The sequence below is a fragment of the Letharia lupina genome (assembly GCF_014066315.1).
Source record: "Letharia lupina isolate WasteWater1 chromosome Unknown contig_9, whole genome shotgun sequence".
In the NCBI taxonomy this organism is placed as follows: domain Eukaryota; kingdom Fungi; phylum Ascomycota; class Lecanoromycetes; order Lecanorales; family Parmeliaceae; genus Letharia; species Letharia lupina.
The window spans coordinates 1,188,340-1,215,326 of NW_023502978.1; the positions used below are offsets into that span (position 1 = coordinate 1,188,340).

A 26,987-nucleotide genomic window follows, 5' to 3' on the forward strand; every position below is an offset into this window, starting at 1 on the left:
ATATTATAATTATAGAGTATTAATAATATTTTAAAATATTTCTATCGAATTAAACTCATTAATTATATTATCTAATAAAATTAATACTTATTAAAATTTAATTTATTTAAATAAAATCTTAATTTAATCTATTCTTTTAATATTAAACTTTATTATAGAAAAAAAAAAAAGAAGATTTAAAATAAAATAAAGAGAAATTTAAATACTTTAAAAGAATAAGTATTAGAGATATTAGATATATTAGAGAATAATAAAATTTCTTAAAAATATATTAAAATTATTTAATATTAAGAATAAATTTTTTTACTATAAAGCTTAAAATAAGATTATTTCTTTATAAGAGTTTAATATATTTATCTCTTAATTATTTAAGACGTTAAAAAGACTATAAATACTTTAAATAATAATTTTTTAAATATACTTACTCCGCTTAAAGAGTTTCTTATCTTATAAAAAAATTATATATAAAAAAGTTTAAAAAAATAATATATTAAATTAATTATAACTTAATTATTTTTTATTTAATTAAGATTTTATTAAAACTCTAAATATTATAATATATAAAGTTATAAATAATATTATTAATATATATTTTAAATATAAAAATATAGAATAATATTAACTATTTCTTTTAATTTACTAATCGTATAAATAATTTAATATCTTCTTTATCTCTCGATTATTATTTATTAAGATTATTTCGCTATTCTATTTAAACTCTTTAAAATTAATTTATTTATTTAATAAATTTATTTAGAGATATAATAGCTTAACTTAATTTCTTATTAAAGCTTCTATTAATATATTTCTTTAAATTTATTTATTAATATAAATAAAATAAGTAAGTTAATCTTAGTTATAGTATTAGAATTAATATAGATATAATATTAATATAGATATATTAAATAAAATAACTAAGATATCGAATTATATAGGTGGGAAGGAGGTATAATATAGTAGAGGATGCCTCCGCCAAGGCCCGCTAGCCATAGGGCTGAGGGGTGTGTCAAGGGTACGCTCGTAACAGACACGGCGCTGTTTCCTTCTCATCATTATATGCATAGTTGAACTGGATAGGGTGGGCAAGTTCTGTAATGATAGTTTGGTATCGATCCGACCTCGTTGGCTCGCTTCGCTTGTCGCTACAGATCCTATGCTCTGTTTCCAAAGAAGCAGAGTCAAAGGTCTGAAGAATTGATTACCTCCCAAACGTACACTCGAAAGGTATATATGTCGACAGATACACAAATGAAAACAAAGTTGAACCAAACCTGCAAACCCTTGACAAGTGAGAATGTTAAGACCCACAGCAGCGTTAATTCGCCAGGTCCATGGTATCTAGACTGTCAGTATCGAAGTCAGCGAAGATGACCCGAGAGTTCTGGACTTCAGCAAAGTCGAGCTTCATGAGATGGAAAGCAGGTGATTGGCCTCGATCTCAAAGCTCGGGAACATGCTCGGCTTCAGGAGTAGCAAGGAGGGTCTTTGGGTTTCAAAACCACATTCTAATTGGAAAAGGCCAATCGCGACCGTTGGGGTGCTTGAATCCAGTGTCAGCGAAAATCATAATTCAATAGAGTGAGGAGACTTTGATGTTAACACTTACTCTGTTATTTATCAGAGCCCCTTGGGATGATGAAGCTTCCACTTTTCTCAGACTTCGCAACAACCAAGAAGCCAGTGGTGGTCTGCGACATGCTGCATCGGAAAATGACGAATTTTCGGACTGCCATCCTCGAAATGCAACTCGATCACCAAGAGCTCTAGAGCCTCGTGTTGAGGCGCCAGGGCCTTGAGTTGGCGGAAGGCGGATCTTGAACGCCCGGTATCTGTGGATGGAGATTGTAAGCCAATGGAAGTGAAGCGCAAATGCAGATTAGGGTGATGTGTTCCGTACCTCACAGCACGTTAGAAACGCTCGTCTACGCTCTGACTGTTCTGTTAACAGTGGGTGACAAGACACCTGCCTGTGCGTTCACAGCCGTCTCTGGTGGTGGTCGAAGATTCCTTCTGCCATAGGGCACTCTGCCCGCGTACCTCAATTTCTTGAGCATTGCTTGTAATTAAAGGTATCATCTGATTACGAAACTACATCTGCACTTTGTGCAACGCAGCTCAAAGCTCGGCAGCCATTGACATCAGGTCGCTGTGCTTCTCTTGGTCCGGGGAATCCATGGGTGTGAGCGTTTGCCTATCACTTTCCGTGAGCTTTGGCTGTCTGTCACTTCTGGTGGAGCCTTACGACGTATTCATGGCGAGCAGGAGATTGAGGCTGATGGGTTTTGCTGCAACCACGGCCCGTAAACGCTCGACTTCCTCACCATCGCTCGAAGCGATCTTTTGTCCGCATATGGCTTCAGTGTAGACTCGTATTTTTCAAGCTTGACCATGAAGTCTCGCAGAGGCAGCTGACACGCAAGAGCCATGCCGCCAATGGCGTTGATGTGGGTGACATTATCTTTGGTGGGCTTCAACGTCTCGAGGTGTCGCAGTATGCTCTTCAGACCCTTGAGCTCGATGACCACTAATTGATAATCCGTGGGAGCTCCTCCTGTCTCCTTCAACGCCTTGGTGACTCTTTTCACGAGACCTTCGAGCACACATAGATCAGCGTTCCTCCATTGACAGGACAGCGGTGGCAGGGGATCGTACCTATGGCGCTGATGAGATCCCCCACTGAGAAGCCGAACGCGGGTGTCATTGTTGCGGAGGAAGGACTGAGAGCACGTAAGAGAACAGCCGCATAATGCCTCTGTCTGTACTGTTTTCCACATTGATTGAGGAGTTGAAGCCCTGAGGCATTGTGGCGCTCAGCCTCATCAATAGGCACAGCCACGTGGCTCAGCCATCTCTAGTGTACGGCGTACACTTCGACATGATTGGCCCCGCGAACGTGGGCTTCTCTTCTCTCTAATCTGAGACCGCAGCTCTTTCAGGTGCATCCTTAACGTGCTCAATTCCCTATGCTAAAAGCTATGCATAGTAGACTTGCCCAGGGCGCGAATCTATTATCCTATGGCGAGGTTAGATTTGACCGCGGATTTTGCGGTCTCATTGATCCGGGCACTCGAGAGAGAGATGTTCTATCGGTCATCATGAGATCTGATGGGATGACTACAGAGGTCTGCACCGAAAGTCCTGCACCCGCACTAGTGCAGCCCTAACCCTACTTTCGGAAAGCGGCCCTATAGAGGGGAAGTTTAGAAATATCTTCTCACAATGCATGGATAAAACTTTAGGTACTTCTTTTGACTTAATAGGGGTATTAAATCCCGAAACCTAACTAGAGCTAGATGCGATTCCGAAGAACTCCAAACGCATTATCCAGGTAGCCCTTTAGGTGGGGCGTTATCCGAAGTCTGAGCGCAAGAGTCTTGGCGGCACCAGCGGGTGCAGGACTTTCGGTGCAGACCTCTGTAGTGAAATATATGTTGCCTCAATCACGGAATGCAAAAAAGAAGAAGACTGTAGAGGACTCTGTGGAAGAGGCAAGCCTCCTGCAGGTATAGCCCCATCGCCAAGCACCTATACCATATATAGCTAGCCTGCAACCGGCTGCACCTTCCAACTCATCCGGTGGGCGGCCCCCCCCCAACTAGGTAAAACTTGGGTGTTTGCTCCCTGAGGAACATAGGCGGTGCCGATTATCATGCTAGTACATCTGCAGCTAGCGTCGTGACAGGAAATAATTCCATAGCCAAATAACACTTAGACACCTACTCGTGGATTCCAGAAATGAGTCCTTTGATAGAGCGAGGACACCAATAGATCAAGCGACATGCCGCTAAGTGGAAATATCTATTGGTGTCCTCGCTTTATCAAAGGACTCACTTCTGGAATCCACGACTACACAATACAACAGACCCTCTTCTACCCATATTGCCCCTTACTCGTGCCACCCTACTGACGGTGTGATGTGATAGCGGGATAGAGTAGATGCACCCTGCCAAGTAACCGCGGAGCCTCATCCCCAAACCTCAAACCTTCCGCTTCAATCCTTCTTTCTTCACTGTCATCGCCTCTTGTCATCCTAAGAAACAGGGAAAAAACCAGAGCTTTCTTAGTCACGCAGGTGTACGCACTATTGTGTAAGTGTACCGTGCTAACAATGTCATGTTCTGACGTGTCGAAACGTTAATGCCAACATGTTTGTGGTGGCTGAAGCCCATCTGCCGCAATCTTCCCTGTTCCAGCGATGGCATGCTTGCTTCGAGCTTTCAGCTTTCAATGGTTTCCTGTTTCATAGCCGCATGCGAGCCAGTAGCCTAACATGGAAACTGCTCCAAGTAGGGCTCGGATTAGCAACATGACCCCCAGGATACGCTAATCTATTGTAGGGCCCGATTCATCCCCAATGATCAAAGACTTCGGTTGTATAACGTAGCTAGATACTGTTTTTTTTTACTGTCATCATTGTTCTATGAGTCTGAATGATAGGGATCAGGGCCAACTTGATCATCTGAAAGCTTATTGACAAGGGAGAATCTTTCAATCATCCATAGCCTCATCTTCCTGTTCCCCAGTCTCATCTTCCAACTTTTTCGACTATCAAATCTGACTGAAACTAACCCCACGGGGCAAAATGTAACATTAGGCGGATTGATCGACTCGCATGATGGCGAGGTGCATGCAGCATGCATGGCTTGCGCATCAGTCGATATCAGTCAGATGGATCGACAATCGCAAGCCTATCAACTCGCATATCGGGAGGCCTATATGAATGGATCACGGAAACCAGTGGACGGCGCCTGGCGGTACGTCGTAAGCCTCTGTGTGCCCAGTTTCTAGGCCGCCTTACTTGATTGGCTTTATTGTGAATAAAATGTCCCCGCCTGCAACGAAACCTGCAGTGCAAAATAACCTTAAGACATTGTGATGGCTAGAGCTTAGCCCCGTCTCTGAATAGGCCTATTGAGGAACAATGATACCATACAGATGATAAGCGGGGTGGGCCTGGGCCCTGACAGTGGTTGTTGACCATGTCCATTGGTCCCAACCCCCCCCATCACTGTACTGTGACGGCGAGTTTCAGCTTTCAATGAACTTTTATCCCATGGCAGCGGTGCGAGCCAAAAACCTTAATCGTGCCTCGCATTTTTCTCGCTACTCGGCCATCGCGAAGCCGAGTGTATGACTTGATTATGGACCGTAGCACGGTACTTAAATATTCGTTCGTCACTTTATGCAACAATGCCTACTTCTGCTGCGTTCGAGCTCTTCTCCAACCTTGGCCGTTTTCTCTTTGACTCATCTTTGCGGATACAATAGCTGTTTCCAATCTATTGCAAAGACATACGGTTGAAACGCAAGGAAGAATGGCTGGCTGGATACACCCTCGAGATGATTGCTGCAGTCCATGCGGAACATGTCAGTATCAATGAAATAAAGTAAACCGTCAGACGTACAGTACTGATGGGACCCGCACTTTAGGTTGCAAAGCGTTCATGTGTCCGTGCATGACCTTTGGCAACATCAAAGCCCGTCGAGCAGGCAAAACTCCATCCAATTGCAATGGTCCCGTAGGTCACCATACCCAACGCGTGGAACCCCACAGAACCACAAGAGATACATACATCCGCTAACGTCTCGTTTTCCCAGTGCATGGGCTACGCCGTCCTATCTCTCTGCTGTCTCCAGGGAATCTACCAGTTCACCAACCGGAGCAACATGCGCGCGCAGTACCAGATCCAGGGAACGTGGAGCGACGACTGCTGCTCCTCCTCGTGCTGTTGCTGCTGCTGTGCGCTCGTGCAAGAAGACAAGGAGTCGGCCGCCCGCGCCCCGTCCACCCCCGCCGCAGCAGCCCAGCCGACACCGCAGCCCCAGATGGTATACTCGCCACCGCCGGGGCACGAGATGGAATATTTCCCTCCGCAGTCGGCGAGCCCTTTGCCTGCACCCGCGGCGGCACCGGGTATGACGGCCGCGGAGGCACGTCTGCTTACGGGGTTCGCCCAAGATGCCACCACGATTGCGACCACGGATATAAAAGCGGACGCCGGCGGATTCTGAAGCAGGACTACGGTCAAGGCGTCAGCTGCTTGATCGTCTTTATCCATCCTCAGCATCGTCCCCACTAGGCCGCCACGCCATTTGCTTGCTTATGCAACACTCCTTTCCAAGGTGCAATTGCTATATGATGGGGATTGCTCCTCGCAATCGTGTTTGGGAGCCGGTATTCCACCGCTCTGGGTCGATTTCTGTAAGTGCGAAAGGCGTTAATGATAGAACTACTCACAGGGGGGTCTTTTCCGAGTCAGTCTGCGTGGGCGGATGATGGTGGACTTATATCCTCAGAGGCTTCAGTCATGTTGCTACGCTAGCTGTTTGATCGAGCGAGAATGTGGCACGAGGAGATGGTTTCATTTCTTGATTGGCACGGTTTGGCTAGAGTCTACTTCACTCCACCATTGGTCGAGGCATAGCGTCTTTCAAAAAAGATTTCACCCAACTTTGAAGAGACTCCAGCACGCTCATCGTCTCGTACATTATTTTCGCGGGTTTCTTTTCCCTAGGGGTCCATGCCTGCATGTTGATCATTGGCTTGTCTTCCTGGGTTGATACCGTGGTACTTTGGATCGTCTCAGTCACCTTGTCCAGTGGCTGCTTATCCTGGCTCCAGTCTTCTTGAAAAAAAATCGCTTCATGCTTCGTAATTAGGTTGTTCGAGTTGGCCAGCATTGAGGGTGATCTTCTTCGTGGTTTGCAGAGCTAAATTACTAGCTGCGACGAAATCCATTCAAGCGAGTAGGCTAACCTAAACGCAAAAGAACTAGCCATAAGGCTCCACGCGCCTATCCAGCTCATCCACCTTCTGCTTCCCTTCCAAGACTTCTGCTCTCGAACAACTCCTCCTCTGTCTTAGTGGTCAGTTACCCATCGAGCTCGTCTCCTCTGTCTTAGTGGTCAGTTACCCTTCGAGCTCGTCCACGCTTCGCCTCGCTCGCATGACTTCTGCGCTCAAACTGGTGTTCTCTTGAGCAGGCTTGACCTTAAATTCGAGAGCGAGCTGAGATTGGAGACTTGAGCTGATGATGATAGAAACTTTGCGTTTAATCGCGACTCCAGCATTGGTCCTCCCGCGATGGAGATGCCTGAATAGCTGGCCCGCGTCATGGTAGCTGGGTCATGTAGAGGTTTTGGCGCGCGAGGGTCATCAACGAGATTCCGGGCATTGGTGCGCATGGCCTTCTCGTCATGACCAGTCGCGTCGAGTCTAGGCACTTTCGCCCTTTGCTCTCTTTGTTCTGTTTCCACTTGCGTTTGGCCTCACCGATCGATGCTTTACCTTATTAGCACATGGATATTGGGCTTGGTGCTCAAGAACTCACCTGAGTTCGACTGATCTGAATTCGAGGGAGGGATGAAGCTTTGGGTAGTACGGACGATTGGAGAAAGTGCTAGCGGTCGAGGCTCAGTCAATTCTCCTTCCTCAATAGACGTTTCTCATGTCAGGGTAGTGGCCGTCTTGTCGGATGCTGACGGTAGACCCGCGGCGAAACTGGCCTTGGAAAGAGCCAGAGTACCCAATAGAACTCCCTCAAATGCACATATTGCATCGCGGAGTTCATCCTTGGCAAACCTTCCACGACCAAACAAAGATTTCAGTCCTCTAGCGTTTTGCGTTGACGGTTCTTGAGGTTTGTTGGTTTCACATGGACGCCGGCCTTAGGTGACGCCCCAGCACCAGAGCGTACATCCTGAGTTGGATTCACGGTATCCCGAGATGCTGTCTGACCGGGAACCGTAGTACCAGAACGTACATGCCGAGGTGCAGTGATAGGGCCACGGGGTACCTCTCGGGTTAGATCTGTGAGACCAGGGCGTATATCCTAAGGAGTAATCGTAGCATCGTGGGATACTTTTTCGGGACTGATCAGAGGCTTGAAATTGGGGCTGTTGCCATCGGCGCGCATAGGGGACGGCGTGTCGTCAAAGCGAGCGGCAGGTTTGCTTGGTGGAGCCTTTTCAATGGGAACATTGGCAGCTGGTGGTTCATCAGATGGCTGTAGGGGGTCAATAGATTAAACTGGAATAAATAGGATATCATGTTTGGCAATACTGACAGAAGATCCATGGTGTCCATTATTTTCAGCAGAAAAGACATTGCTGGTGACGGCAACAGGCGGTACTTCAGTTAGAGCGTTCCAAACATTAGCAACGATATTATGTATGGTATGGTGGAATTGACGGTGCTCGCCTCAGTCGGCGTTACTCCGTTCGAAGCTAACGCACTTAAAAACTCGCTCTGTCTGTCGTTAGTATGACAGACAGCGTAACGAACAAAAGTGAACGCTCACGTTGTCTTTGTCCTTGTAAAACGTAGTTGTTTCCGCTATCAAGTCCTTCCATCGATGAGCTATATCACTCGTGCTACTGTGACCGGAAGGCCTTTCCGGATGGTGGAAGACAGGCCTTGTCCACCACGCAACTTCGATGAGCCAGGCTGAGATACAGAGAGATGGTGTTAGAGACAGTGGCAAACGCCGGGCAGGTGGAATGACTTGGACGTGCGAGGATGGTTAAGGAGGGTTGGGAGGAGGCAAGGTTGGAAATCGGAATCATTTGAGGCGAGCAAAGAGAGTTCAATCATAGGTAAGCGGGAATTATTCGTAACTCATCAGAAGACCCAAGGTATATATACGTATATGAAAGACATCTTTCAAGCTGGGCGACGGAGATGAATACTTGGTGCCTTGAGTTGAGAAAAGTCAGATGATCAGATGACAATCGTCGCCAATGAGCTTTGAAACGAAATGTAACGTATCCCGAAGAAGATGTAGAATAGATGACCAAAGAGCCTCTTAGAGGTTCAGTTCTTGGTAGGAACGGGGGAGAAGATAAGACCTTGGAGACGGTGGCATTGGGGAAAAGAAAAGTTGGGGGAAGATCGGGTATTTGTAGGCAACGAAGCCGAGCTAACGCCACTGTCACTAATCAGAAGCGCCATGGATACCTCTATTTCGAAATTCAATTGGTGGATTAGGAGAGATGAATTGAGCTCAAGATCTTCCTTCAAGGTTACAGAATTTCTCAATCATCGAATACTACACCCTGATCGAGCTCTTCCCCATCTTATGCACGGATAGTGCAATGCCCAGTTCCACGCCTTTTACTCAAAGCTTTCGGCTTTACGGTCTGAGGTAGAAGCATAGCGGCAAGTCCTGTTTTGTCAGACAGGTCTCAGCGAGACGAGCTCAATCATCATTTCTGAGCCCCCGTACACAAGATACTCGATAAAGTAGACAGAAGCATGCCCGGCTGGCGTCTGATAAATCCGCAATCCTGGGCAGGAGTAAGGCCAGGCGAGGCTGTGACGCCTGCGTTAGTAACATTTCCTGATGATGGCAGTGCCGGTTCCTGGCACCGGGCCTTGTGACGCTGTGACGGAGGGTACCGTGTCTGCGGAGTACAGCTGGCGCTTCGTCACCGAAGCTGCTGCGAATTGTGCGAGAAGGGTCCGGTGATTCCCTTGGAGAGACGCATCCTTCACTTCTTCTGTTTGGGAGGAGCTCAAAAGCTGGAAGGCATTGAGCGCCAATAGTATTGAATATATGGACGAAACCTAAGACTCAAAGAGGTTGTGGCCATGCGCATGGTTTGAGGGTGCTTCTCAAGGTTCGTTTTGAGCTTCAATGACCTTCAATCCCTCGCCGAGCCCTTCGTTCAACCCACCACGTATTCCATCCACCCAATATTTCACTGCTCCCCAGACGACTTCATTGGTCATAGCTGTACTGGCCAATGCCATGCTCCTCCTTCCAAATAAATCTGCAGCAGTGACGCTGAAGGCAAATACTCTCTCCCTGACATGGTGTGTGCGATCGTAGCTGGAGGCAGCTGCAATGAAGAGCTTGATATAAGGAAGTGCCAGACGAAGTAGTAGGCATATGGCTATGATTGTGGAAGCGAGGCTGCGATGGAGGAGTGAGGGATTTCGATGCCTAGATTGAGTTGTCTCGGGAGGAGTCGAGTCTTTCAGGGAGTCTGGTAGAGCGTTTTTCAGGTGAAGCGTTTCTTGGTCCGAGAGATCGGAAGGAAGGCCTTGGATTAGGTATGCCATGGCGTCAAGGTAAAGCTGGCGGGAGAAAGCCTGGCTTTGAGCGTCTGAGGTCTGAGATTCTGCAAGTGAAGTCTGAAGTGTATTCGAGCCTGACTCTTGTCAGACAATTTTGTGGTGATTGCCTTTTGTGTGCAGCGTCTTACCATGGCGGGCAAACTTCCAGCTTATGCCTGGGACCTCTGCGCTGTCTGCCGTGCATTCGCCTGCTACGGCCATCTTATCTGGGACCACCTGTGTATGTTCACTTTCGCTGCGGTACGTGTCTAGGCTGGTGACTCTTCTCCGTGATCGAAGGCCGTAGTCTGTGAGGCTTCTTCGGACCAAAACCAGCGGTTGCAGGCTACTTTGCAAGACGCTCGGAAGCATAGAGTATACTGGCAAAGGAGTCCGAGCAGGCTGGTTCCTTTCTGGCTGGACTTTCTTCTCGTGGACCGTCATTTCCTAGGCGGGGTTCGTCATATGTCAGACGGCTAAGTTGTAAGAGGCGATGGGAGTGTTCACTGTGGATACAGTAAATCTCTGGAGCTCCTTGTACTGGCAATGGGTGGGTTTGATCCTGACGTACAAGTACAGGGAGGTGAGTAGATATAATAAGTTTAGGATAAGTATATAGCGATGAATGTGAGAATCTGCGAATAGAAAGAGTATTGCTAGATGCCTCGTCCTTATCGATAAGACTCGCGTGCCTCGGCACAGAAAAGCTTGCCAGGAACGAACATCGCTCGCGGTAAATCTTCGGTAACATCATGTTCGAGCTCCACAATGGGTGCCAGATCCTTCGAACACAGAGCACGGAGTATGCAAATTCCATTAATATGGGCAAAAATATAAGTTATGTTTTTTCCGATGCGGGGACTAGCTTGATGTTAACATCAGGCGCATCTCAGAAAATTTATAACCACGTACATCGAACCCCGGCCATCCGCGCACTGGAGTCTCTCAGTAATGAGAGGCGGATATCCTAACCACTAGACCACATCGGATGCGGTGCGTTGGACTCCTGTCACTATTGCAAAATATAATCTAAATGATTGTGGAAGCCAGTAAATCTCAGGTGGTTCCGTCAAACGCTACTCGTAGAGTGTCACGATGAGTGGAGTTCTTTGCAGTGGCCGACCTACGTGAATTACCAACCAAACACGGTAAGTTGGCTCTTAAAAAAAGCATCAAATGCTAATTCCACGTAGAAAGATTTTTTACAGAAGCCGTGGGAAAGATGTATATCTCGGCAGACGCGAAAGACGATAGATAGGATGGAACGATCAGCAGGCCCTGGATCTGAGTGAGCCAAGTCGTCATGCACGCCCTAAAACGTCGATGTCTTATGAATCAGTATGCGTCGATCAAAACACTATATCTCCCAGATTCGCCAGCTTGGGGCAGCAAATTGTCTTGCAAAACGCAAAAACGTGAGTAGGGTGCCGCTTTTCGGGAGTTGGATTGACGTCGGGGTCGTATTAAGTATAAACATTACTACATAATTCCCACCTCACTCCCGTACTCCCTCCCAACCTCACCCGCTACCGTCCTAACCCGCATCAACCCAATCAATAAGCATCCCCCTTCCAAACCGCCACCCTCACATCATCCAGATAAATCAAATGCAACCCCCCCTGACTGCACCCGAACACAAACTCCAACGCCGCACTCCCACTCCCGCCCACCGCCGGCGCCTGGAACTTCCACCCCGTCGTCGCCCACCCGCCCAGCTGCCCCTGCGCCACCGCCATCGGAACACTCACGCTCCTCCCCGAGGCCAACGTGTTCGGGTACGTGGCGTTGAGGCTGCACTGCCCGCCACCGAGGTTCGCGAACGCGTAGTCGATGTTGACGGTGTAGTTTGTGCCGGGGCAGAGGGTGAGGGGTTGGGATAGGGTGAGGGAGGCGGCTGAGCTGGAGCCGGAGGAGGGGAGGAGGGAGGCGTAGAAGGCGGAGGTGTCGGAGGCGGATGCGGTGCCGGATTTGAGGGTGCTGCCGGGGGATTGGAGGCCGTAGGTTGTGGCGCCGAGGATGTTGGTGATGGACCAGGAGGGGAGGCTGGGTTTGAAGGTAGGGCAGGCGAGGGCGGAGGCGGAGCAGGTTGAGGATGTGGTTGTGGTTGAGGAGGCTGGTCTGGTCGAGGCTGTTGTGGTTGAAGTTGTTTTGGATGATGCGGATGGTGTGGTGGAAGATTTGGTAGTGGAAGATGGGGATGGGGATGAAGTTGCTGTTGATGGTTTTACTGCTGAAGAAGTCGTTATGGGAGATGCCGCTCTCGATGAAACCGCTGTCGATGAGACTATGGTCGACAATGCTGCTGTTGATATTGTTGTTGTGGAAGACGTGGTTGCAGACGATACTACTGTGGATGATGCTGCTGTGGACGATGCTGTTGTGGACGATGCTGTTGCAGCATATGCAGCTGTAGATGATACAGCAGTGGATGATGCTACCGCCGACGATATTACCGACGGGGATGCTACCGACGAGGATGCTACCGCCGATGATACTGCTGCTGCTGATGTTACTGCGGAAGGCGCTGCGGAAGGCGCTGCGGAGGAAGATACGTTCCATGGTGCCGATGAGTCGGGTTGATCACTATGAAGAGGGGGTGTATCAACGAACCGTTCAAAGGGTAACCTTCCAAAATCTAAGAATCCCACGCAACTTGCAGGACTGTTTCAGGCGCGAAGTTTCAAGAAGAAACGAGGAAGTCCGACCGTACCAATGATGGAGTTCCCCACTCTTTTCGAGGAATCGTGGTGGGTCTACTTAAAGGGCAGGGTGTGCTTCGAAAGAAAACCGTACGCATTCTTGTGCGCGAAGGCAAATTGAGAAAGCCCATCAACTTACATAAGCGCGTAGCTATAAGATCTTGAAACAGTATACCGATCATCTCCCTGGTACTGTCCGTAGTTCGTCCCATACGACGCATCCCACGTCTCATTGTACATCGAGCAATACAGCCCTTGGGGAATGCCATCCTCAGATAGGACATAGGCATTGAAAAAAATCTATCGCCATTAGCCCTACAATAATTCAAATCAGAGGGAGCACGTACGCATGCCATGTAACTACCATCCGCGGCTAGGTTCTCGCTATCGTACGTCGTCTGCGCATTACACGCATCGGCACACGTTTGCGGATCATAGCCTTGGCTCTGGCTGAAGGGAAAATATTGGTAGCCCATATAGCTACCGGAAGAGGGTGGGGCGTTGATTGCACCGCCGAGTTCAGTGGGGCCGTTGTAGCCATCGCAAGCTGGGGGAGGGGCGTCTTTGTTGTAGGCTTGGGGGGCAAAGTCAGCCGGTGCAAGTCGTGGATGGGAACACTGACTGGTGTGGGTAGATTGAAATTCACATACCGTTAGAGCCAGCGATGACGACTTGGAACGAATCCTGATACTGTCCAGAGTTCGTTGCTTCCTCTACCGATACAGGCGCGCCCCAGAGCGTGCATTTGTAGTTAGTCGTGCTCGGTGGATTTGGGCAATTGTCGGCGCTAGCGTTCAAGCTCGGGTCTCGTTCAATGTACATGTTGAATGCTTGGCAGCCAGATGCTTGGTCGCATTGCGAAGCGCATCCGAGGGTGTCGTAGGTGGTAAGGGTGTAGAGTCCCATGTAATCTGAAGCAGTCAAGGAGGCGTTCGAGTTAATGAAAACAACCTCGTAACCGTCGGGGGTTGGTGCAGCGGTTGCCATTGCCTGGAAGAAAAAGTCAATCTTACTCTTTACGAGGAGATGAGACTGGACGTACTGCGAACGTTGGGAAAGATTCGAACGCGTCCACGGTATCAGGGGAGGGTACAGGCCCGGACCCTGTAGGGTAGGGTGAACAATCGCCATCTCGCTTCTCCACCGTCAAGTCCCGCTTTGAAGACGAGATGATGCTGGTGAGTGGTCTTATGGGCGCTGCAGGGACCGATGGTACAACGTCTTTGACAATATCGATGGGCGCGGTCACGCGGACTGCGTCAGGATATTCTTCGATGGCAACCAGATCAATCAATTGCGGCGAGGGAAGCGCAGATGTAAGAGCCGCAAGAGCGGCGAGAATGAAAGGAATGTACATAACGACAGTGTTTTAGACGGGAAAAGACGAAACTTAACGAGTGAGATGATAAGACCTAGCAAAAGAGGCCACTGAGTTTACCTGGACGAGACTCCGGAGCAATGTCGAGGGAGATGTGCTTTTATATCATCATCATCCTCCTCCTCCTCCTCCTCCTCTGGTAGCATTTCGTACCCACTGATCTACCCAGTCTATTGGCCAGCCACAAATCCAAACGTGAGCAACGCGATCGAAAATTGTATTTGAAGAAAAGTCCAACTTTCTTAGCGAGGAGTCGTCTCTATCCCCCGGATTACCGGACAGGTTAAAGCTGTTTGCCATCCACAAAGTCCGGCAAATTTTGGTGCCAAGAAGGGAAACCACGTGCTGGCCAGCTAGCTACATCCTGCAAGGCACCTGAAAAGTAGATGGGCCTAGAATCAATCTGGACGGATGAGACGGCAAAACCTTCCTTGCGATCTGATCATCTGATATATATATTACATAGTGAGCCCGAATCCTTGTCAATGCGGTGACTGGAGGCGTTTTCTTTGGCCAAACCTGGATAGACGTTGACTAATAGTACTGGATCTCAAAGCGACCCCTTTCGACGTGCATGACTAGCGCCGTTCGCTTACGTTAGCCGAGACCGTTTCAGGAAGTCGATCGTGGATGCGGGAAGCTAGTGCGTCCGTAAGGGGAAATAAACTTTCAGATAGATCAGAAAGAAAATGAGTGAAAACGCTAATTCTTCTAGGCTGTAAAGTAACCGGGTCATACCTTAAGGAATGGATGATGCCGACATGATGAGCACGGCTCTTCGGACTCGATGAAATTGGAACTCCGTCTGGTAACTATGGATTTGGAACGATGCTGCCGAGCTTCCAAGACACTCGTGTTTACCTTCGCCGTCCGTCGTGTAGTTGAAAATTCTTCGATGGCGTCATAAAAGACTTCGGGGAGCGATATATCGTCTTCTCGTGGTCCCCTACTTGCTATGATTAGTAGCAAGCAGCACTGTGAAAGCGTGCCTCACAGCATCTGGTGCGCTCTCTTCAGATTGCTCCTCGAAATATCCTCGAGCAGTCTTGCCCAGAGAGTCCCTCGCCTCCGGATCAATGCACATCAGCCTAGCTTGACTGAGGATATCTATTTTGTGCGATCTCCATGAATTGCTGCCAGATGGATGATGTTCCGCTCTTTTTCTGCATTTTGATCTGCATGAGCTTTCACCATCGGTTCTATCATGTCGTGACGGCCATATCTAGAGACAAAGTGGAGGGGTGTAGCGCCCACTGCTGTTTTCGACATGATGTCCAAGTTGTGATCAAGCAACAATTTGAGACTGGGAAGACTTTTGGCAGAATGAATTGGACCGAACCCTCGGTTGTCCGATTTGATGACGTCGGCGCCGTGTCCAAGCAGGAGCCTCGATGATTCGATGTCGTCCCTTGTGATTGCCCATGATAGACCAGTACGACCTTCTCGGTCCTGGACGTTGATGTCTGCAGTAGAGCAGTCAAGGAGAGGTCCCAAAGGGAGAGGAACGAGGCCGAGCACAGCCTTGTGCAGGGGCTTGAATTGCAGCGTGTTGGTGCAGTTGATGCGACCAAATGAGACGGCAATATCGGCGGCTTTATCAGGCTTCTTCTCTTGTGAAAGAATACGTTCTCATGCAAGAGACACCGGAGACCTAGAAATACTACATCAGTCGACACGCACAACTAGCGCATCAAATACTGCGTACGTGTGGTATTGATTCTCGAACAGAGGGTCGGCGCCTTGCTCTATCAGAAATCTACAGAGACCAACATCACCCGATACGGCAGCGAACTGTTCGTCATTGAGTAAGTTGCTAGATCTGAAGTATACGAGGAGAGACCATGAAAGAAAAACAAAGTAGGCAAGGGTGAAAGCCGTATGACTTACGTAAAGCGCCGATGACCCATGATCGTTCACGTCCCAAGGCGATGCAGCGCCTTCCGTAAAGAGACTTTTTACTCCTTTTGTATCTCCATGTATGGCAAAAAGGTACAGTTTTTATGGCATGACCCCTCGTGGGAATCGGATGTTGATTTCAGGGCCATGGAGGGGGCAAAATTTCATCGTTATTTCAAATGGACGGCCCCAAAACCAGCTAGGAAATCGATAGACAATACTGCCAGAGGGACCAGTCGGGCTTTTGCAAGCATGCTCAGCACAACGACGTGTCAGCAGAGGTAGGCCCGAAAGGGAACCCGAGACAGTACCAAACGGCGACGGCACAAAAAAGGTCTTCCGAGAATGGCAGGCACAGCTGCACCATAGTGAGCACTGCTTCCCTGTGTGAGCCACCTGGCCGTCTTTTGCGCAGCGGGAACCCCAAGGGAACCCGGTTGTCATTGGGGGTAAGGTCTCAGGCTGTCCGACCTCAACGCCGCTTGCTTTCGATCGGATGTTGGCAGGCTGTATGCCGGCTTGAGAGGCCGAACATCCACTCTCCGACCGGTTTCCCCCATGATCCTCTGTTACATCTTGAATGTCTGATAGTGCTTTTTGAATCAGTGAACCTTGTACTGTCATTTGGCCCATCAAAGTGGACAATGTTTGTCTAGCCTGTTGTTGATTGAACACAACTTCGCTGGTGGAGCTCTCTAGGCGGATAGTGGAGGACCTCGAACGTGAAGACGTTAGCTATGGTCTCTGATATCATCAATGCCAAACGATGTTTTCCCTACGAACGGAGAACGAGGACGCAATAAAATGTACCCACAAATTGATAATGGCCAAGCTGCTCAGCAGCTTTCCCCGTATCGATTGTACATCTGATAGTAGGGTCGTTGCTTTTGTCCGATTTTGCAGCCACCTGCGCCTCGACCACTTGATTTGACCCGAGTTCGACACTTTGGAGCATTTTTGACCAAGTCTGTCGAGCTCTATCATAGTCTCATCTGCTTTTTTCACCTGCTCCTGTATCCACTCTGTCGTCCGGCATCGATAGATTTCCCCCTCATCTGCAGGCGCAAGTCTAAGACCATCAAGTACCGAAGAGATCTGTAGAAGAACATCGTGCAACTCATTTGTCTCGCGTAATGACGCAATACCTTTTCCAGTAGTCCAGATTGCACCTGTGATGGCTATTGTACTAACAGTGACCGATAGAATATCCATACCGGAGGAAATGGTTCCCTTGAGGTGGATTGAGCCAGCTCATGGTGTAACATGTGAGCTAGGAAGACTTCGGTTAGAAAGAGACGACTTCCACGTGTTCGAAGCCTCCTGTGAGGCGTTTCCAGTTCAATATTGCAAACGGTTCGCGCGGATGTCTCCGATGGCTTGGCAACCTTTTAGCCGCAAGTGTACATGTACCCAAGGTAAAGTAAGGTACCTTATCTGCGTTTCTTAACCCAGAGCACTTTTTAAATGTCCTCTCTCGGTGCGAGGATCTTCACGAGGCTGACCCTGAGACTCTTGCAGTGATTTCTAACCAATTAAACCATGGCCTTATCAAAGCCTTTATCTCAATCTTGCGTTCCAATGGCGGCAGCTCGAGTCGGATCTGGTTGTGGGGCGAGATAACGCAGGGCAGCTTTGAAAACAAACTACTTCAAAAAAATGATGTTATCCGATCCCCGCATGGCGTGCGCAATGGGAATCGCTTTCGCCATGTGATTTGATGTTGTAAGATGATATGTGAATGAAACTGGTGCCCAGAGATTGATGTTTAAGAAGTCGCATTGCTACTTTTCATCTACTTCGATTGACTGACCTAATCTACCTTTCAATTCACCAGCTCTGCGATCTGATACCCCTTACGTTGCCTCGAGATGGTGCTCTGGCGCAAAGGACTAACGCTGGGTTTGAGCTCCGATGAGAAATCTCCCGTCGTGGGGAGCTCCAGCGACGATGCGACTTCCGCGGATGTTCAGAGGTTGGAGTTCGATGCGCGTCGCACTCCACAGCCGGGTGATCTGACGCTGGAGCAAGATACCGCGGGTGGATTGGGGCGGCATTTGGGGCTGTTCAGCACGACTTTTCTCATGTATGTCGTCCGCCCCTCAAGTGGTTCATAGGTGGGGGAGAACTGATGCGCCTATCTAGCATCGGCCGAATCATTGGGACGGGCATCTTCTCCACGCCTGCGACTATTACCAGCAGTGTTGGTAGTGTCGGAGCCGCGTTGATGCTATGGGTCCTTGGGTTGTTACTCTCCTTTGCTGGTCTTTGCGTGTGGCTGGAACTCGGGTGCATGTTCCCTAGAAGTGGTGGAGAGAAGGTTTACTTGGAGGCTGCGTATAGGCAGCCACGCTTCTTGGCTACTGTGGTTTTCTCGACCCAAGCCATCTTCCTTGGCTTTACGGGTGAGTTGGGACCAGAAACACTTCTGTTTTTGTTTTGCTACATCGTGCATTCTTGAATACCTTTCCGAAAACGCCGTATACTGAAATTAAGGCTTAGAATGTTGACACAGGGAATGAAACTGACAGAATCTTACAGCGTCCGGTTGTATCATCTTCGCAGAGAATATATTAATTGCAGCAAATCACAACGTGACCGAATGGGGAGAACGAGGGATCGCACTTGCGGTAATCATTGCCGTTACGTGCATCCATACCTTTACCCCGAATCTCGGTGTCAAACTCATGAACATCCTTGGAGTGATCAAGATTGTTGTCCTTGTCTTCATCGTGATCACCGGATGGGTTGTTCTCGGCGGAAAGGTGCACAAAATACCAGATCCAGGGGCTAGCTTCAGGAATTCCTTCGCCGGATCGTCTTCGTCTGGTTATGAATACGCAACCGCTTTGTTCAAGGTCTTGAATTCTTATGCCGGGTAAGGAACTAGTTGCTTGTCTCCCGGGGCCCAAGCTGAACAGTGCAGATGGTCCAACGCCGCCTATGTCCTGAATGAAGTTCGACGCCCCGTCCGAACCCTCAAGGTTGCCGGCCCCCTTGGCCTAGGCATATGCGGTGTCTTATACCTACTCGCAAACGTCGCCTTCTTCGCCGCGGCGACCCCTGGGGAGATCTCCAGCAGCGGAAACACCGTAGCCACCTACTTCTTTGGCCGAGTCTTCGGGGCGGCCGCTGAACGAGCATTGAGGTACGATCTGCTGACAGTGAAGTACTAGCTGCCAGCACGGTTACTGACATCAGGGCCTTCATAGTGTACTTGTCGCCCTTTCCGCATTCGGAAACGTCTTGACCGTCACGTTCGCCCAGGCCCGAGTAAACCAAGAGCTAGCGAAAGAAGGTGTCATTCCCTTATCTCGATTCTGGGCTTCGGGATGGCCGTTTGGTGCGCCTTCTGCGGGCTTGCTTTTGCATTTCATCCCAAGTTTCATCGTCATTGTGGCGATACCGTTTGGTGAGTCTTTATTGTTACAACTAAGTTCACTCCGCCAGAATGGTGACTGATAAGACTCTCAGGCGACGCCTACGACTTCATCCTCGACCTCGAAGGCTACCCATCCTCCGTCATCTATGTCTTCGTCGGCATCGGTCTCTTCATCCTGCGCTGGCGCTCGCCTCAAGTGCCGAGACCATTCAAAGCCTGGTGGCCTGTCCCCGTCTTCTTCCTCCTCGGCCAAGGTTTCTTGCTCGTCGCGCCCTTCTTGAGGCCGCCGGGCGGGAAAGGGGATACGAGCTTGCCGTACTGGCTCTATCCTGTCGTGGGCATCGCGGTCCTGGCATGCGGTGTGCTCTATTGGTTTGGATGGCGGGTACTACTTCCGAGGGCAGGGCGATTCGATTATGCGGAGCGGCAGATGACGCTGAAGGATGGGACGGTGTTGACGGTGTTTGATAGAAAAAAGTTGAAGGTGTAGGCAGTGTGGGTTTCATGATCATGCAGCTGTCCTTTCCCTGGCTCGAGAGCACAGTCTGCGCCATGCGAAAGTAGTTGTCGGACGATATCGTACTGATTGTCCGTCACTGCGAGATGCAGCGCAATCAAAACTGATATGTTGGCCGTGAGGTTCGGGTTTGCGCCAAGCCTGATCGAATAAGCCTCTACGCGGAGACTGCCTGTCTTCCCTGATCTTTCTTAAATTATCCACTATGCTTCCTCGAACCAATACTTGATTTATCTGGTTTTCCATGTATCACTATGCTCCCCTTTATACCGATCACACTGCAGCTACACCATCCTCCTCGTTCTAGGTACACTACGGATAAGCCCGTTGACTATCGTAGACCGAAGTGCAAGCTTCACATCGAACCCGGTTCCCCCCGGCTCGCGAACCGCCGAAGTTTTCATTCAGTCTGATAGAGTAGGAAACCACCTTCGATCCGCCCTCTTAGCTCCTCAATTTCTGATAAGCAACAATTCAAAAGCAGCCTGCTTCCCCTAGCAAAAATCATGCAGTGGATAAATCTTTTTCTGCACACACTGCATGCAGCAGTGATACTGCCTACAACCCGCGCACTCGAACCCCTGAAACAAGTTAGATATTCGATCAGTCATTGATGACAAAAGAGCGGGATGATGGACCACGGCTTTCAGCACAGAGAACTAGAGAGTGCCTAGTACAACGAGACGTAGTACTGGATGATGATGCCATTGTCTTGAGATGATGGGAAAAAAACACTACAGGAATGAAGCGATTGTGGTCCTAGCTTTGCCAAACCTCACTTCTGTTGGGGGAAATTTACCCACCTTGAAGGCAATTCGCGCATACCGTCACCAAGACTTGACTTAATTGCATGGATCTCATCAAATTCTCAAGCTCTAGCGTGGAAGAATAACCATTAGCCTGCAGCTACATTGAGCCTTCCGCAGCATCTATTTCCCTGAGTTGTCAGACCTTCTGCGGATGCATACCCCATACGCTGACCTCCGCGACAGAGGTTATCAACGCAGCTTTGAACCAAAAGACGTCAGGATCGTCGGGATAATTGTCCGTCTAAGTAGCGATACTATTTATTGCTTCATGTTCTTCCAGGACAAGATTTGCCAAGCCAAGCATGACATTGAATCTGCCGTTTCTCGCCATCTCGTTTTTCTCCATTTTGAAAGTCCGATTTGTTTTCTCCGAGTCAGTCACCATGTTTTTCAGTCGATTTGCAAGCTCGAGCAAGTTACCTATGACGGCTTGGCCAGACCAGCTCCTGTGCCAACACTCAGGATGAGTCTATCTGCAGTTGGCCAGACGTCCCGTGATTCAACATTAGCTGTTCGGACAGGATCATTGCTGCCGTCAATGCTCCATCCACAAATAGTTGACGGTTCTGTCCTATTTGAATGGGCTCGAAGAAAGTGGAAGCTGCTGAGGCGGCTCTAGCGGCCTCCCAAATCTTGCAGATCTCGTACAGTGGGTCATGACGTCTGGATTCATAAGATCGCAAGACCGCTAGACTGCCATCTTCGCCGCGAGGCGCACAAACACAATTTTTGCAAGCGTCAGGGTCTTTGTACTTGAGCAAGGTGTCTTCATGCAGCTGCTTGGACCAAATCGTAGACTTGATGGAGTTTTCCAATGGGGCATTTTCAAACTTGCCGGATGCCTTTAGGTATTTATATAGACGCCTGGGGATCCACAAGGTTATGAACTGTGGTGAAAATAGCTGCACCGAAATTCATGGACGCAAAGACTCCCGCGCCAAGATCTCGGATAACCGCCCAGCCTGAATAGCTGCCTGGAACACTGCGCTTAGATGTGCTTCGAAATGCGCCCGGTTTAGCGCCCATTGCATCTAGCATGCCCGATAGAAGTCCCTAAAGCTCAATTCATGCACCTAGAAAATAGTTCTAGGAGTCCCCGCTACAGGGCTGCCTTCCGAATGTAGGGTTAGAACTAGGGCTTCAATACCGCTGTCAGGACTTTCCGATCGCCTCGGATCATCGACTGCCAACACAAGATCCGAAGTGCATGTGAAGAACCCATCTCTGCAGTTGAGTATCTCTACCAGCAATCTGCCGTTGCACCAAGTCATGTCCATCCCAATTGCCGCGGGTTCCCTCACCTCACAACCCACCAGTCCGGCGTTCCCGTGAGGCTCGTCACCAGCGCTGCCACCCTCTCGTCCACTGCCCGGCTTCATAGATGTCCCTACATCTCCAACTGACGGCGAGATGATACAACGTGCCAAGGGAGGTCTGGACTGCTTGCAAAAGACGGGACGAGATAGAATGGCAGAGACGAACCAAGTTGATCAGGGACAGCACATGTGACAGGACAATGAAGCGTGATACGGGAGTCAACCTTTTCTCCAGATTTACCATTAGTTGAAACAAATGGATGGCACAAGCGCAATCAATGGAGCCATGCCCGCAACAATAAGGCTCTCAGGGTATTTGTTGAGATTCGCTGCAGCACCATAGTGTGTTGTAGCTACCCCGCAGGTGGCAAATTAGCATGGGCTTCACATGGTATACAAGTAGCCTACATACCACTCCATAGCTAATCAATCCATAACCTCTCTTCAATTCCAACAGGTTATGGGCCCTTGCGCAACTGCTACACAAGTTGTTGTCTATCATTAATCCAAATACCTCAAGACACCCAGGAAACCACACACAAATCAGCTCGAAAACACAGAGCAAATATCCACGAAAGACAGTGGAATACCAAGTCAGCTCGAAAACACAGAGCACCAACGAAAAACAGTGGGATACCAAGAAATACTCACGAAAGACAGTGGGATACTCAGTCACAATGTCCACGAAAGACAGTGGAACAATACGTCAAATGGAACACCTTATCGAGGAGAATTTCGGTTTATGGTTCGTCAACACACGAGCAGAGCTCCGTTCAAAGAAGCTTTGGAAATACACTCAAGGAGAGTATGAGTCTGAAGACTCTGCAGTCACTACGGCAACAACCAGTACAGATACGGAGACATCTCCACCAATCACCAAGAAACAAGAGAAGGCAATGAAGGATTGGGAAGAGAAATCCCAGGAAGCTGCAGATCTTATGACTCCGACAATCAGTCCAGGTATTCAACAGAAACTTACGGAGGCCGAATTCAATGACGGCTACCTCATGCTCACGAGACTTCAAACCATACTTCAGCCCACGGGATCCTCCGAGTTCATGCGTCTCTCAAAGGAGTATTACACGCTTCAATTCAAAGCATTCAAAACAGTACCCGAGTATCTTACTCACATCAAGGTTCTCGAAGAGAAAATCGACGCCACGAAGGTCACACTCGATACGAATAACCGTACGATTCTCTGTCTCTCCATATCATTACCACGAGAGTACCAGTATCTCATTCAAATTTGGGCTGTCACGCCCTCAATCACAGCTGAAAAAGCACGTCAAATGGTCCTCGAGGCCAGTCGGCAACACAATCAAGCCCTCCACTCCCAAGACTCCGCTCGATTTTTTAAGGCAGGATTCCAGGGGAAAGGCAAGGAAAAAGAGCCCTGTAACCACTGTGGATCTACCGGTCATCTCAGCGAGAAGTGCTGGACTGAATATCCACAGTTGGCTCCGGATTGGTATAAGGAAATGATGAAAGATCAGGCAAAACACAAAGGGAGATAGTGGAAAACAAGCACGAAGATTTCAGGCCAGATTGGCCACAACGACAAGGGGTGACGATTTCGAGGACAACAATACTCGTATCTCAGCTTGAAAACCATGCTGCATCATGGGGGTGTGGCAATGGTGCTGCATCATGGGGGTGTGTTGAGATTTGCTGCAGCACCATAGTGTGTTGTAGCTACCCCGCAGGTGGCAAATTAGCATGGGCTTCACATGGTATACAAGTAGCCTACATACCACTCCATAGCTAATCAATCCATAACCTCTCTTCAATTCCAACAGTATTGGTGCTGGGTGCCCTTCGTGCGTTGCTGCTATTGTAACACTACACAAAAGGCTGTAAGGCGCTTGGAAGAATTACAGGCATGATGCATGAGATCGAGAAATCCAGAATGTCCTCGCCAACCATTGCTGGTGGTGATAACAAGACCTCTTCTGTGAAGTGCTGAGGCTGGTTGGGCTTAGCATGACCCCTCCAACAGATATCAACACTTGATGTTAGCAGGTTGAAGTCGAACAATAACGCCAGGGAGTGAATCTATACTCAAATATCGCCTAATGCAACCTAATTCCTCTTCACATCTACTCTTATTGGCGCCTTCATTTCATCCTTGGGATGCTGATGCTGCTTCTTTCATCCTTCACAGAGTGACCATAAGCTGATCCCATCAAAGGCTTCTCAGCTCAAATATGATTAAGACTTTCGAAAGAAATCTCCGCGGTTCCCCACGGCGTCCTACGAGATCTATTCCTTGGGCTTCCAACTATGACTCTTGTATCCACCCCAGCATTGGGATTGATTGATACCAACCACATGCCATTTTACAAAGATATCACGCATCCCAGATCTCAGCTGCAAGGGAAAAAACTCAGCTCTTCACAGCACCATCGCTTCCGTCGAATATTGCTCTGCCAAGAAATGGATTACATGGCCACACTCCTCGGAAAACCCCCTCACACTCCACGTCGAATAGCAACCTTCAATCTGCCCTCACAAAAGATGAACGACGTGGTCGCTGTTCTGTATGATCCATTCTTCTTCGTCTCCGACGCCCAGCACGAGCTTAGCAAGCGCCAACTGGAGACATCGGGTTGCCAGGACGACCTCTTATGCAGGCTATTCGAGGCTCTAGAGCGAGAACTTGCGGAGGGCTGGACATTTGGCTATCTCCTTAACACCAAAACTCTACCTTTCAATGGCAAGGGACGTGATCCACGGAGCCTAGTTGGCCATCATGTTGAGGGTTACAAGTGTGACGGAGACGGCATCCTGATCATGGAGCTTTGCGATGGCGAGGATGCGGCTATTCTTTCGATCAGAGCAAGCGACGGTTACGCGAAGATCAAGATGGACGACGACCTCTTCTGGGCTCTCCATTCCCTCGATGGCATGAAGGCAGTACCGCGTGACCTCGTAAAGAAGCCACTACTAATCACGGAAGCCGTGATAGGTGTTCGCAAAAACCGCTGGGGAAAGGAAGCAGGAACCGTCTTCGGGCTCAAGCTCGAAGGCATGAGAGCGATATCATTCCTTTTCCTTGCAGGTAAAGCATCCGCGCGCGAGGACCGAATTCATGGAGATTTGTGGCTGGCGGAGAACGATGTTCTGCGCGAGGATATCAGTATGCTGCGTGGAGGCGATGAGACGATGGTTGAAGAAGTGAGAAAGACAGGGGTGATGGCAATAGAGCATAGAGGGCTTCAGGAGGATATGAGAGGATTGCATGGATTTCGAGATTAGGCTTGGGATTGACTGGAAATGCTCGCTGGCGGTGATGTATTCCAGACACATTCATTGTCAATCGAGCAAATCTGGCTCTCTTCATAGGATAGTGCACCAGCGAGCCCGGCGCAGTATACCGCGGTAACAGAAAATCTATATTCCCCTCTCGCTATGCATCTACAATTCTCAACCTCCGACCCATCCATCCATCCATCCATCTATCCATCCATCCTACGTGACCCCCAGTGTCATCCCTACCCTCCCATCAACAGTACCGACGAGCCAAATCACAAATACAGAACCCAAACCCGTCTGCAACTATGTCGTACCTACCTTACCTCCCTAGTTCGCAACCCCCCCCCCCCCCCCCTGACCGTCTTTGCCCCTCCCATTACTCCTACTCGTCGCTTCGCCTGATGATCATTCGTAAGAATTTATGTATGTAAACAGCACCCACGCCGTCAGCGATCGAAAACGCGAATCTGCAGTGAAGAAAGGACAGAAAGCGAGCGAGACGGCGCCATGGCGTTTACCGATTATAAACACGCACGATGCATTTGGAGGAGCTTCCGGGGCGGTGGAGCGGGGGTGGGAATGCGGGTTGGGCTGGCGCAGTCTGCGAAAGGGAGGACTGGGAGGACTGGGATTGTATACGAGTATTGAAGACGTCTTTCTCGTGAGGGAGGGGATTGTGGGGTTCGCTTATGCTGTATTGGGTGAGCGACCACATAGGATTGGGTGATGGATGATGTTGCGTTGGAGGTGCGGAAGTGCTGATTTGATTTTTTTTCTTGATTTTTTTATTTATTGATTATTCATGACGAGAAGGCTCTCCCTTCGGCTTTCCCATATCCTCTCGGTGGGGGCCCACTTCCCGGAGCATCTGTCTCCACTGTTGGCGTTCCGGATTTATGGGCTTGGATGATGGTGTGGGCGAGCGAGCAAGGGTGGAGGAGCCGCCGTCGGCGTGCACAAGATCGATGGATTGTTGGAGCGAAAACGGACGGCGTGGTGGCTTATCGTAACGGGTTCGGGGAAATAAGATGGAATCTTTCCTTCAAGGGTTTGAAGGACCAGATACTCAACCTTCACAGACAATGAATGGGCATTTTGACTCGGCTCTGTTCGACGTATCACGGGAGATGCTGCTAGATGGTTGGCTTGAGGATACGGAGTATCATTCTAGTATTGAGGTGAGGGGTATAGAGCGCTTTCGATTTATGGTAGCTGAAGGGGTCAATAGGGTCGGGAGGGCGCTTGAGATTCCTTCGAGCTATTCTTCTCCTGGTGGTACAGAGTTGAACCCTTAGTAATGGAGATGAGGTTGCTGCGGACGATGACGGTGTATATCTAGAAGCATTGGCACCGATATAGTTTCGTTAGCCTCAACATTGCGCCCGCGATTACCTAGTCTCGCAAGTCCGCTCTGCGGGACGGACTTGCGAAAGGACTATGTCGACGGCTTGACACGGAACACTTCTGGACAGCGACTTTTTGGAATGTTGACGCAGGGGATATTTAATCAGTAAGTCTGTAGACAGAGAGGAATAAACGATTTGAAGAGCTTGGAAGAAATCGTAGTAAGTTCAGCTAGAATTGTCAGACATAATCGACCAATCGTATTCTCAAATTCTGTCGTACTTGGCAATTTTGAGCCTGGGGAGGTATAATTCAAAGCTTGTCTAGAAAACCGACGCTG

At 49.1% G+C, this 26,987-nt stretch overlaps 9 protein-coding genes across 9 annotated transcripts; 4 read left to right on the forward strand and 5 right to left on the reverse strand.

Annotated features, from left to right (window-relative positions):
• Positions 1-2,115: 2,115 nt before the first annotated feature.
• Positions 2,116-2,701, reverse strand: HO133_010819 (uncharacterized protein; the record flags this gene model as incomplete). Its single annotated transcript, XM_037301670.1, has 4 exons — positions 2,116-2,191; positions 2,243-2,337; positions 2,388-2,590; positions 2,653-2,701. The coding sequence occupies 4 exons, from the start codon at positions 2,699-2,701 to the stop codon at positions 2,116-2,118; spliced, it is 423 nt and encodes a 140-aa protein (XP_037153304.1).
• A 4,903-nt stretch (positions 2,702-7,604) lies between these two features.
• Positions 7,605-8,077, reverse strand: HO133_010820 (uncharacterized protein; the record flags this gene model as incomplete). The annotated part of the gene is made up of 3 exons (XM_037301671.1): positions 7,605-7,832; positions 7,863-8,006; positions 8,063-8,077. The coding sequence occupies 3 exons, from the start codon at positions 8,075-8,077 to the stop codon at positions 7,605-7,607; spliced, it is 387 nt and encodes a 128-aa protein (XP_037153305.1).
• A 1,536-nt stretch (positions 8,078-9,613) lies between these two features.
• HO133_010821 (uncharacterized protein) lies at positions 9,614-10,501 on the reverse strand (the record flags this gene model as incomplete). Its single annotated transcript, XM_037301672.1, has 2 exons — positions 9,614-10,152; positions 10,207-10,501. 2 exons carry the CDS (start codon positions 10,499-10,501, stop codon positions 9,614-9,616), a joined length of 834 nt encoding a protein of 277 aa, XP_037153306.1.
• A 1,572-nt stretch (positions 10,502-12,073) lies between these two features.
• On the forward strand, positions 12,074-12,637 carry HO133_010822 (uncharacterized protein; the record flags this gene model as incomplete). The annotated part of the gene is made up of 1 exon (XM_037301673.1): positions 12,074-12,637. The coding sequence occupies one exon, from the start codon at positions 12,074-12,076 to the stop codon at positions 12,635-12,637; it is 564 nt and encodes a 187-aa protein (XP_037153307.1).
• Positions 12,638-12,891: 254 nt separating this feature from the next.
• On the reverse strand, positions 12,892-14,113 carry HO133_010823 (uncharacterized protein; the record flags this gene model as incomplete). Its single annotated transcript, XM_037301674.1, has 4 exons — positions 12,892-13,056; positions 13,104-13,330; positions 13,407-13,746; positions 13,799-14,113. 4 exons carry the CDS (start codon positions 14,111-14,113, stop codon positions 12,892-12,894), a joined length of 1,047 nt encoding a protein of 348 aa, XP_037153308.1.
• Positions 14,114-15,241: 1,128 nt separating this feature from the next.
• Positions 15,242-16,985, reverse strand: HO133_010824 (uncharacterized protein; the record flags this gene model as incomplete). The annotated part of the gene is made up of 5 exons (XM_037301675.1): positions 15,242-15,736; positions 15,779-15,785; positions 15,840-15,925; positions 16,022-16,071; positions 16,841-16,985. The coding sequence occupies 5 exons, from the start codon at positions 16,983-16,985 to the stop codon at positions 15,242-15,244; spliced, it is 783 nt and encodes a 260-aa protein (XP_037153309.1).
• A 913-nt stretch (positions 16,986-17,898) lies between these two features.
• On the forward strand, positions 17,899-19,899 carry HO133_010825 (uncharacterized protein; the record flags this gene model as incomplete). Its single annotated transcript, XM_037301676.1, has 6 exons — positions 17,899-18,113; positions 18,173-18,432; positions 18,569-18,905; positions 18,954-19,175; positions 19,240-19,439; positions 19,502-19,899. The coding sequence occupies 6 exons, from the start codon at positions 17,899-17,901 to the stop codon at positions 19,897-19,899; spliced, it is 1,632 nt and encodes a 543-aa protein (XP_037153310.1).
• Positions 19,900-22,728: 2,829 nt separating this feature from the next.
• Positions 22,729-23,565, forward strand: HO133_010826 (uncharacterized protein; the record flags this gene model as incomplete). Its single annotated transcript, XM_037301677.1, has 1 exon — positions 22,729-23,565. One exon carries the CDS (start codon positions 22,729-22,731, stop codon positions 23,563-23,565), a length of 837 nt encoding a protein of 278 aa, XP_037153311.1.
• A 766-nt stretch (positions 23,566-24,331) lies between these two features.
• On the forward strand, positions 24,332-25,306 carry HO133_010827 (uncharacterized protein; the record flags this gene model as incomplete). The annotated part of the gene is made up of 1 exon (XM_037301678.1): positions 24,332-25,306. One exon carries the CDS (start codon positions 24,332-24,334, stop codon positions 25,304-25,306), a length of 975 nt encoding a protein of 324 aa, XP_037153312.1.
• Positions 25,307-26,987: the final 1,681 nt, after the last annotated feature.